Genomic DNA, 12128 nt, shown 5'->3' on the forward strand with positions numbered 1-12128 from the left:
TGTGTTTTTATTTATTTATTTATTTATTTTTAAAATAAACAATGTAAGCTCATTAAAATTTTAAATAATAAATTTAGAAAAGAAAGAAATAAAGAAAAACTATAATATTTTTATCTTAATTTTTTATTTTTTATTTTTATGAAAACCAAATATTATTTAATTTATTTCTTGATTTTATAACTAAAGGATCTTGGTTATCTAAAGATTCAAAAATTTTAATTAATAAATTTTTAGCAGAATCATTACTATCTGGGACATTTGAACGAGTATATTTTTTATTAAACTTTATGATTTCTAATAATTGATTAATGGCTTTTTCATATTGACCTTGTTGATAGTATAAAAGACTAACATCGTATTTGGAATCGTTATCGTTTGGATTTTCCTTGATTTTATTTTCAAATTCAGAGACTGAGATATTTTTGTATTGTTCGACTGCCTTTGAGACCTCTTTTTTTAAATCTAAAATTCTTTTGCAAATTGAAATTTTTCTGTGATCTAATTCATTTGGGAATTTTTCTTTAATTGTTGAAAGAGTTTGATTTACCATTTCTTCATTATTTAAATTAGTATAGCATTGGACTAAACCTAAAAGTGTTCTAAATGATTGTGTTGTATCTTTTTCTAAAAGCATATTATAAATTTCGAGAGCTTTGTCATCTTGATTGGATCTAATATAGTTTTCTGCAATTGCTTGATTTTGATCAATAGTTTTACCATTAACTAATCCACCTGATAGAGTTATCAATCTTTGAATTAACTCGTCCAATGCCTCGTGATTTGGTAATCCAACAAATTGTTGAAGAACTTCACGATTATGTATAACAAACATTGTTGGTAACTTTGTAATTTTTAATTCTGCTGCTATTTCAATATTACTATCGACATCCAACTTTTAAAATAAAAATGTTAGTAATAATTATAGTATAAATAGTAATAATAGTAATAATAATAATAATAATAACTTACCTTGGCAAGAACAAAACAGCCTGCATATTCTTTTGCATATGCTTCTAATGCTTCGTTTGATAGTTTTGATAAATCGCCTTTATTTGAATAACAATTTAAAATAACTGGTGGTTTTGAATTCATAGTTACATCATTAAAGTTCTTCATGGATACATCATAGATTAATGGTTCGGTGGAATATTTCTCTTGTTCTTTTAATTCTTGTTCTTTTTTTTCTGCTTTTAAATCTTTATTAAAAACCAAATCTGATTTACCTTCTTCATATCTCATTCTTTCTTGATGATATTCGTATTCTTCTTTTGACATTCTTGATTTAATCTCTTGTTGTCTTGGTGAGAGAGTTTCATTTGTTGTAGTTGTTGAGCTATTATATCTACCATAGTTTCTAATTGAACTTGTAAATGTAACCCTGTTTGTAAGAAAACTATTTTTAATTATTAATTTAATATTATTATTGTTTTTTAATATTAATCTATTAAAGTTCATCATTTTATTGTATGTTATTAATTATGAAATTAAAAAAAAAAAAGTAAAAAAGAAAAAAAATTAAAAAAAATTAAAATAAATAAAAATGAAAATTTTTTTTTTTCGCGAATAATTATGATGATAATAGTTTACTAATAATTATTTTATAATTAATTTTTATAAAAAAAAATAAATAATAAAATAAATAATAAAATAAATAATAATAGATATTTATGGTGACTTTAAAATATATTTTGTGATATAATCAACCTCTTTAACATATAATTATGATGATTATGGATTTTTTTTTGTTTTAATCTTTTATGTATTTATAAATGATTTAGTTTTTCATTAACTATATATTCATATTGTGGGGTTTGAATATATTTTATATATAAATATATTTTTTCTTTAATTTATTAGGGATCAAGTGGACTCTGCGCGAACGCAAATTCCACCACTTGATAAATTAGGTTGATGAATTTTCTGTATAGAAAATCATACACAGACCAAACCGGAGTGCTATGGTCTAAAATCCATGCAAAATATAAGCCTGATAGTGATCACTTATATTTTCAACCAGGTAAGTATGAATTGTTTAACACATAAATTTATTTTTTAAAATCAAATGTAATATTTAATAGTTATGGGAATAAAAAATATTTTAATTTTTTTTTTGAAAAAAAAGATTTAATTTTTGCCTTTAATTAATAAAATTTTATCAAAGCACAAAAAATGAACATTTTTTTTAAAAATAATTTTTTTATTTTTTTTATTTTCTTTCTTTATTATTTCTCTATTTAATATTATTATAATTCACTAAATACTTGTTTAGAGGTAAAATTCATCATTTATCAAGGAAAAAATGATAAAAATTCAAGTCATCATTTAATTTCATTGAAAGCAAACATGAAAGTAAAAATAATAATTTGTTTTTTAACTCTAATCATTATAAACATATTTAATTTAGCGATTTTGAATGATGAAATCAAATTTTTATGATGCTGATAAATCTAAAACTGACAATTACTATTCTCAGAACCAAATATAAAAAGAAAGCATTCATATATGGGTGCTTAGAGTGAGATAGGTTTATCTGTTAAAGTCTAAACTACTGTATTTATATTTTAGAATAGTGGCTTTAAAAATTTGAGAGTTATGTTGCAAATTTAACAAAACTATTATTCTCTTTGTTTTGCATGCAGCAAATTAAAATGAAAAAAATAAAATTTTAAATTAAAAAAAAATAAAAATAATTTTTTTAAATTTTTTTAATTTTTTTAAGGAATATTATTTTTAATTTTTTTTTATAACCCATAACTACATTACTTGATAAATGTCTTTATATAAAAAATGAAGATGACAAACAATTCATACTTACCTGGTTGAAAATATAAGTGATCACTATCAGGCTTATATTTTGCATGGATTTTAGACCATAGCACTCCGGTTTGGTCTGTGTATGATTTTCTATACAGAAAATTCATCAACCTAATTTATCAAGTGGTGGAATTTGCGTTCGCGCAGAGTCCACTTGATCCCTAATAAATTAAAGAAAAAACCTATCTATAAAAGAATATTTTGTTTTCAAAATTAATAATTATTCTAATTAAAAAGACTGGGTATTTGATATCAAAATTTTTAATTAGCATTCATTAATTACTTCAATAATAGAATTTTATAGAGATGAATGCCACAAGAGTTAATCTAAAAATTGAGCCTTCAAGCTAAATTGGAAACAATACATGCATTATCTGAGCTTTCCTTCAGAACTTAAAATTAAAGGTGGTTGTCCCAGCCACGAGCAAACCATTTGTTAACATTTTATATTTATTTATTAATAGCTTCAGTTTTAGCAAAGAATCAATAAATTTGATATTTAATTTTATGTAAAAGTTTTTTTTTTTTTCATGCACAACCCAAAACTTTTTACAATAAGTTGGAATCCATCGAAATCAATCTAAATCTTTTTTTTTTTACAAAAATTTTTTTATTTTTTTATTTTTTTTATTTTTTATTATTTTTTCAGTTGCAAAAATAATTTTTATTTTTATTTTTTTATTTTTGTTTTAAAATTTTTTTTTATAATTTTTTCACATAAATAAAAAATTATAATGTATAATAATGAATAATAACAATAGTAATAATAATAGTAATAATAAAAATTTAAAAGCAAAAAGACGTGTTAGATTTGCAGATGAAGATCCAGATGATTATGATAATAATGATGAAGATAAAATTATATCTGAATTTGAAATACTATTTTGGCAAATAATAAGAAATCAATTTCTATTCGGCAAAGTACTTTCATTCTCTAAATTTAATAAATCGTATGGCTACGACAATTTAGTATGCACAGAGGATTTAAAATATTATAGTAATAAAGTAGAAATTATCAAAGACAAATTAAAAAGTAACAGTTATTTTCAAATTAGACCAAATGAATTAAATTTCGACCTATATCAATTGATTACAAAAAACACAAGAGAAAACAGAGAGTTTTATTTGACTTTATTCACAAAATATGTCAAATTTTATTATTTGCAAGTTGAAGAGTCACTGGATAATATAATCAGGGATGGAAATATTATAGCCTTCAAAATCTTTTTAAAAAAATTTAATATCTCAAAAGAAGATATTCAAAATAAATACAAATTAGAAATAAAGAAAAAAGATTACATTATTTCCAGCTATAGATGCTTTAAAATGTACAATTTTTTAAAATCAAATAATTACTATTCAAAAATCAGTTTCAAAATTGACACATCAACAACCTTTTTCAGCAAAGATTTTAAATTAAAACATTTGATCAAACTATGCAACTCCATAGCAACTTTATTTTTAAATAAAAAGGAGTTTAAAGAAATTGAGGTAAAGCTACAAGAGGTATCAGCTTTTAAATTTACAAAGGATCAATTGTCCCAATCCTTGGATCACCTGTTATTTAACGAGCCAAATAGTTATCCATCAGAAGGTGAAGGCATGCCACTCAAAACAATTGTTTACAAGTATTATAAAATTCTAAAGCTAGTTTCAAAAAAACCAAAGGAAAAACTATTGAACCACTATATCTACTTTAAGAGCAAAAAGAGAATTGATCAAGTATTTAAAGAAAGAAAGCTTAAAATAAGAAATTACATAGACTACATATTTTGCAATGTTTATAATAAGAGCGAAAGAATTGAATATGTCAAACAGGTTTACCAAGAGGACAACAATGTCAATTCATTTGGTTTTATTTTTCAAACAAACGATTTAGAAATCATTCAAGACACCTTCAAAAAGTATCCAGTCAAAAACTTATTGGCCAGCGGTTCACCGCACATGCAGAATTTCTTTAAGTCACTTAAATCCAAAGAGATTTTGGACTTTTATTTCAAGAGCAATTACCAAGATGAATTCTTTGAAGAAATAGAAAATCAAAACTGGTTATTTTTCACCGATACAGCAATTTTGCAGTATTATGAAGAGTTGGTAAAGTCATTGGGAAGAAAATTATATGTAGATAATTATGATGAATCGATGTATGTCGGCTCCACTGGATATGAACTCAAAAATCTATTAAGAGCAGTTAACAATCCATCAATTTATGAATTTTCAGATACTTTCAAATTATCAAGCTATTCCATATTAATAAACTATAGGTATAATGACTATCAAGATATAGTTTTCAACTTGATCAACAGCGGTAAATTTAAAAAAATTAATTTCGGAAAGCTTTTTAGAATCTCAACTCTATTGAATGGTCATATTAAAAACTATAAAGAAATATTATACAAGGTATTGCCAAATTCAAATTTAAATTTAACAGAAATTAAAAAGCTACAGCAAGAGCACGGCTATAGCCATAAGATTGTGTTAAAGTTCAACGCAGCCAATGGTCAAGAAATTGATATTAAATTAACCATTCAAGGTTTATTAAATAGTTTAGCAAGTTGTGGCCGTTATGAAGACTATTTCAATTTTATTGGCCCTTCATTCCCACTTCAATCGACCACTCAAATCTGGTTCTTTGAAAGATCATTCAACACCAAGTGTATTAAATACTGCATCGATAACCAAATTAAAGAGAACAGAGAGTTATTATTTACACTTTTGGAGGATTGCATCAGTTTAGAACCATTTCAATATTTATGTTCAAATAAAGATTTATTGAAATCTATAGAATCAAATCAATTTTTATCAGATTCAAATAAATTATTTAGAAAATTATTTGAAAAATTAATTTCGAGAGATAATATTCAATTGGTAGAATTATTATTTACTCATGTAAAAATAGCAAAAAAAGAATTCCAAAAACTAATCGAAAATAAACCACATTTTCAACATGTATTAAATAAATTTAATTAAAAATAAATAAAAAAAATAAAACTATATAGAAAAGAATATTATATTATATTAGGTAATTTTATTATTCAATAATTTTTTTTAAGAAATTATTAAATTTTATTTGATTATTTTATTTTTTTATTTAGTTTTTTTTTATAATTGTAAACTATTTATTTTTTTTTAAAAAAAAACTATTTATCTAATTTATAAGTATTATTATTTTTATTGTTATTAATATTATTGTTGCTGTTGTTGAATTCTAAAATGGTTTTATTTCTTTTGAACGTTTTTCAGATTCACGGATTTCCATCATCATCATAATACCACACCATAACCAACCATAGGCGAAAATAAATGCTACAAAACCACCTTCGGAAAAGAAAGCATTTTTAATAAATATAATTGAATTTTCGAAACCATGTAAAATTGCAAGATTTGCAACCATTAATAAAAAGATGTTGAAAGTACCAGCAGCGGCAACCATGAATCTCCAGTACCATTTACGACGTAAAGATAAACGTTTTGGATGATAGAAATAGAACATAATTGCAATTTCAATAGAGAAGAAAACACAGTTTAAGAGGGCCCATGCTATCCAGCTCCACCAGAGATCGTGCCAGAGACCAATAAAGAAGAAAATGACCCAAATGGACATGATTTGAGTTTTCTTGCCACCTAATGGAATATAAAGATAACGAATAGTCCATTTGTTGAAAGAACCGTGCCATGATCTCCAGAATCCAGTGAAAGTATAGTTGTTATTAACACAACGGTTCATGTTCTCTGGTGTATCGATACCATCAAACAAAGCAAATAATCTAAAGATTCTCCAGATGATGAGGAACTTGACATACATAAAGTTTAAGACGAGATAACCTGTAAGAGCAACTTCGGCACCTCTAAATGACATCCAGACATCACTCTTATCAAATGAATGATAATAGCAGTAGTGTAAGAAAATTTCTAAACTTAAAAATACAAGGAGAATCTTTATGGAGGCCTTGACTATATCACTAAAGCTGTGGGTTTTTTGTGGATTATAGACTTGAGCTACAAATGCATTAAATGTTACAATTGGACCAGCAATATAGAGGGGAATATAAAAGATGTAGGCGATAAAGTGTGATAGTGAATAGTGATCTAATGGTCCATGACGTTCTTGAGCTATAAAATATGCATTTCTACCTTTAGTTTCTGGGACTGGACGTTTGGTTCTCATCCAATAGTAATCATTGTTATAACTGATAAAACGAAGCATTGAAACTTTGAAATAGGTTTCCCAACTTAGGAAACCATTATGTTGGTCTAACCATGCACCCCATTCTCCGATAATTGGTGATAATGTTGAAAAGTGATAACCTTCATAAATATAAGATGTCCATAAAATAATTAAATTAAATATCCATGTTACTGCTGGTAATAGTTTTGAACGATCAAATAGTCTGCTGATACCAAAATTGATTAAGGCTATAATTAAAACTATGATACTTGATGATCCATGAACATAAATTAAAAAACCAATTGAAATTATATCATAAAATAAAATTCTAATATTTGTTAATGATTCCTAAAATAAATAAATTATTTTAAAGTTTAAAAAAAAAAAAAAAATATTAAATTAATATCAAAGTATAAAATTATTATTTATTATTATTAATATTATAATTAAAATTTTTACATACTGGTAAGCTTTTACGGATTAATGTACTGAGTAAAACAAAAATTGTTAAGCCAATTGAGAGTAGTGGAAAGTTTGATCTGTATATTCTATATTGAGTATCGGAAAGATCTTGTTTTCTATCTAAAAACCAACCATCAACAATACCACTATTTTCTTTTAGTCCACTATTATATTCTAAAAATATTAAATATAAATTTTATTAGTATTTTTATATATTGTATTTTTTGTTTTTTGTTTTTATTATAATTTAAAATATAAAATTTGTAATGTAAATGGGTTAAATTTATTATTTTTTTATTTTTTTTATTTTATTGTTTTAATTTAATTTATTTTAATTATTTATTTTATTATTTATTTTTATTTTTATTATTTTAATTTCATACCATTCGATCTATTTAAAAACATATTAAATACTAAATAATAACCTATTACAATAATTATATAGTAAAAAATAAATTCATAAGAAAACCATCTTGGTGGGGTGGGTGGGTCTTCTACATAAACCACTGGTTGTTTTTTTCTAGTTGACTCTTCATCGATTGTATCAACATTTTTATTAACTTGTCTATTTTTATGGTTTCCGCTCATTCTTTTAATTAAAATTAAGAAAGTTTACTTTTCTTTTTGTAAATATGAATTTTATTATTTACAAAAATAATATAAATATATATAAAACACAAAAATAGATGTTGGGTGGATATATATATTTATTAGATACAACAGTCTTATTTAAAGAATGGATTTGGAAATTTTAATTAAAATAAATTTACAAACTAATAAACAAATGATATGATATGTTTTTTTAACAAAAAAATTAAAAAAAAAAAAAAAAAATTTTGAAAAAATTTATAAAAAAATAAAAAAAATAAAAATTAAATCTATTTTTTAAAATTTTTTTTTCATTTTTTTTAATAATTATCTCTATGAGGACTTAAATTAAATTTTAAATTTCATTCATTTTTTTTTTAATATAATTTTAATTTTAATATTTAAATATTTAATTCTAAAAATGGAAAACAATAACAATGATAAAAATAATAATAGCAACAATAACAATTACAATAAAAAGAAAAGAAAAAAAAATAAACAAAAACATTCTCATTTAAATAGCAATACCAATAGTACCAACAATAGCACTAATGGCAATAATAATAATAATAATAATAATACAAATACGAATAATAACTATTGTAATAAAAAAAAAAATCTTAATAATAATAATTTTACGCAAAATTTTAAATATATTGACACCCCTCCTCTTGTTTCAGTTAGCTTACTAAATACAACAGGAAAGGAAATTCATAACAAAAACGATAGCGGTAGAAAAACACCACCCTTATTAATGTTAAACTCAAACTCATCAATACCAAGCTTAAATGATAATACATCATCTGCCGTAACCTCAAACAAAGCAAATACTACTACCACAACAACCACAACCACAACATCTACCTCCACATCAATCAATAGTATACAACCCCCACCAAAAATAAGAGAGTACCCAGGATATTATTATGACGTCGAAAAAGATAGATATTTTAAGATCACAAAAGAATTTCAAAAAATACTTACGGAAAAAAAGAAAAAAGAAAAGGAACAAAGTGAAATACCTATCAAACTAAATCAATCAAACAGCACAGCCAATGAAAAGAAAAAAAAAAATAATATAACAGATCTATTAAAAATACGAGAAATAAATACAAAGAGTAATGGGTTCTATAATGATAATATAAAAAATATCATGGTTAAAGATCATTTAAAACAGTATGTCAATATTCCATGTAGCTCTTCAATATCCAATATTTCATTATTTGGCGATTATAATATAAATCAAATAGTTAATAATAACAATAGCAATAAAATCAACAATAATGACAATAATAAAAGCATAATCACTAAAGGTATTGTTTCCAGTAGCAACACATTTTTAAATATCGATTGGCTAAATACATTTTATAATCAACCTTTAAATAATGAAAATAATATTGATAACAATGATGGTGATAGATTAAATACATTTTTTTCAAACGAAAAGTTAAATTATGAACAAGAATATAAAATATCAAAACACCACTCATTATCCATCGATTTATATTCAAATATCACTTCTATAAGAGTTAATAAGAATGTGCCAAATCTATTGTCAGTAACTACACTTGGTGATCATCAAAGAGAAGGTTCTGTTAATATATTTAGAGTCGATTCATTAGTATATGACGTAATACCATTGGATAACTTATTTCTTTCTAGATCAAGTATATGGTGTTCTCAGTGGTGTCCAACGAACGACAATATAGTGTCTATAGGAGGCTCTTCAGGCAAACTTTTAATATACGATTTAAATTGTCACAAAAATTATTATCAAGTACTTTCAAAAAGTGATATATTGGCACAGGATTTTAATAGAAACGGTACCACCATATTTAATGGTTCAAGAGATGGTTTTATTAGAATGGTGGATATAAGAACAAAAACAGCACCAAATAGCAATAATCAAACTATAATTAATTTAAATATACAAAAGGATAGAATCAATCACAGCAGCTCAATATCCTCAATAAACTCTCTATTGGACGATAACTACCTTATTGTTTCATCTCTAAATGGTTCGATTTCGAAATGGGATAGAAGAATCAATAAAAAGGTTTTAGACTATCCATTCAATTGTAATAGTCATTTAAAACTGGGTATATCTTTAACACCTGATGAACAGTTTTTAGGTGCTGCTGGTGAAGATAAATTTGTTAGAATTTGGAATACTTCCACTGGGGTCCTAATTAAAACAATTGGCCCATTGGAAAAAGCTGCTACAGGTTTAGAATTTATAGATTATTTTGACTCTTCAAAAAATAATGATCACTTTAATAGTCTAAATGTAAATAATAGTAATGGAAATAATAACAGCAATAACGGAAATGGTTATTCCTCAACAAAATTAAATCCAATATTTTATCCAACTTTATTTTTAATAATAATAATAATTTTTCCTTTTATACATTTTTTTAATAAATAAAAAAATAAAAATAATAACCTCTTTATTTGAAATTAAAATTTTTTTCATAAAATAAAAAATAAAATTTTATAAAAATTAAATACATATATCTTTTTTAAAAAAAAAAGTACATTATCAATTTCAACCCCAAAGTTTTTTTAAAAATTATGGAAATAATCATTTTTTTTTTTGTAAAAAACTGGGGGGAGGTTCCCCCCCATTGATTTTTTTTTTTTTTTTTTTTTTTTTTTTTTTTTTTTTTAAAAATAATTTAATTTTTATTTAATTTTTTTTAAATTTTATTATATTTTTTTTTATAAATTTATTGTTTTTTTTTTTTTTTCTAAATTATCCACTCCTTTTAATTTTTTATTTTTTTTAATCATTTTTTTTTTAATATTATATATATAATTTATTTCTCATAAAATGTCAGAATCAAATAATAATAGTAACCCAGAACAAATAATTAAAGATAACACTCTCACTGCTGCTCAAAGTCCAGCTGATAATGCTGAAACTGTTAAACTTTATTCAAAATGGATTGTACCAGAAAATACACCATTCAAATCAATGGAAAAGCAATCATTATTAGATAATTGTGCATTCTTTGCCAAGATGTTTGTTAATCTTAGTGCCATGGCTTTCAGTACATTAGAGCCATTAGATAAAAAAGAAACCAAAGAATTATCAAAAAATGAAAAGAAATCTTTAAAGAAACAAAAGAAAGAACACAAAAAGAAGGAAAAGAGCGATAAAAAAGGTAAGAAAGATAAGAAAGATAAAAAAGATAAAGGTGACAAAAAAGATAAAAAAGACAAAAAAGACAAAAAAGATAAAAAAGATAAAAAAGATAAAAAGGATAAAAAGGATAAAAAAGATAAAAAAGATAAAAATGTTGAAAGTACTACTGAAGAAATCGAAAAACCAATCAAAGAGAAACCAATCAAAGATAAAACCATTTTAGAAATTCAAAAAACTAGAGGTATTTTAGATTCATTCTCAACATCCGTCTCAAGATTTGCACCATGCATGATGTTTGTCACCTGTCCATCTGGTCCAGCCGGTCTTGAATGTCGTATTCTCAAAGATACATCTATTGCCAAATTAAAATCTGAAATTTGTTGGAATCAATACCTCACCAACCTTGTTCAATGTCAAGAAAGAGGTCTTTCAAAATGTTATACTAAATACACCGATCTTCAAAAGACTTGCACTCAAATCGGTTCAAAGAAAACCTACTCTCTCTTTGACTCTCCATCATATTAATCTAATACTCAATTTTTCAAAAAAGTTTTTTTTCTTTGTACAATAATTTAATTATTTAAAAAAAAAAAAAAAAAAAAAAAAACCACCGGTAAATAAAAAACAATACCACCACCATTTGGGAATAGTAAATAAAAATAAATAACAGTATTTCTTTTTAAAAAAAATTTTAAAAAAAAAAAAAAAAAACCTTTAAGGTTCCCCCACAAAAATTTATGTATTTCCTTTTTTTTCTTAAACCTCAAAAAAAAAAGGATTGGTTAAGTTAATTTATTGGTTTTAACATATTTTTTTAAAAAAAAAAATATTTTTAAAATACAAAGGATTTCTTCTTTTTTATTTGGGGGGTTTGGATTTGTTTTTGTTTTATTTGAAATAAAGGGCGCTATATTATATCAAACCCATCGAAATTGGGGGAAAAAAAAAGAA

General features: G+C 23.9%; 5 protein-coding genes across 5 annotated transcripts; 3 read left to right on the forward strand and 2 right to left on the reverse strand.

Annotated features, from left to right (window-relative positions):
- Positions 1–136: 136 nt before the first annotated feature.
- On the reverse strand, positions 137–1458 carry DICPUDRAFT_157120 (uncharacterized protein; the record flags this gene model as incomplete). The annotated part of the gene is made up of 2 exons (XM_003292358.1): positions 137–892; positions 970–1458. The coding sequence occupies 2 exons, from the start codon at positions 1456–1458 to the stop codon at positions 137–139; spliced, it is 1245 nt and encodes a 414-aa protein (XP_003292406.1).
- A 2100-nt stretch (positions 1459–3558) lies between these two features.
- Positions 3559–5784, forward strand: DICPUDRAFT_157121 (uncharacterized protein; the record flags this gene model as incomplete). Its single annotated transcript, XM_003292353.1, has 1 exon — positions 3559–5784. One exon carries the CDS (start codon positions 3559–3561, stop codon positions 5782–5784), a length of 2226 nt encoding a protein of 741 aa, XP_003292401.1.
- A 238-nt stretch (positions 5785–6022) lies between these two features.
- DICPUDRAFT_157122 (uncharacterized protein) lies at positions 6023–8032 on the reverse strand (the record flags this gene model as incomplete). The annotated part of the gene is made up of 3 exons (XM_003292359.1): positions 6023–7330; positions 7446–7618; positions 7828–8032. 3 exons carry the CDS (start codon positions 8030–8032, stop codon positions 6023–6025), a joined length of 1686 nt encoding a protein of 561 aa, XP_003292407.1.
- Positions 8033–8453: 421 nt separating this feature from the next.
- Positions 8454–10457, forward strand: DICPUDRAFT_83022 (uncharacterized protein; the record flags this gene model as incomplete). Its single annotated transcript, XM_003292354.1, has 1 exon — positions 8454–10457. One exon carries the CDS (start codon positions 8454–8456, stop codon positions 10455–10457), a length of 2004 nt encoding a protein of 667 aa, XP_003292402.1.
- Positions 10458–10781: 324 nt separating this feature from the next.
- On the forward strand, positions 10782–11703 carry DICPUDRAFT_92865 (uncharacterized protein). Its single transcript, XM_003292355.1, has one exon. The coding sequence runs from the start codon at positions 10863–10865 to the stop codon at positions 11700–11702; it is 840 nt and encodes a 279-aa protein (XP_003292403.1). The 5' UTR covers positions 10782–10862; the 3' UTR covers position 11703.
- Positions 11704–12128: the final 425 nt, after the last annotated feature.

Source organism: Dictyostelium purpureum (assembly GCF_000190715.1).
Source record: "Dictyostelium purpureum unplaced genomic scaffold DICPUscaffold_340, whole genome shotgun sequence".
Taxonomy (NCBI): Eukaryota; Evosea; class Eumycetozoa; order Dictyosteliales; family Dictyosteliaceae; genus Dictyostelium; species Dictyostelium purpureum.

What these genes read in the sequence shown, in the direction of transcription:
- DICPUDRAFT_92865 (XM_003292355.1), top strand. Translation starts at nt 10,863, where the DNA reads ATGTCAGAATCAAATAATAATAGTAACCCAGAACAAATAATTAAAGAT.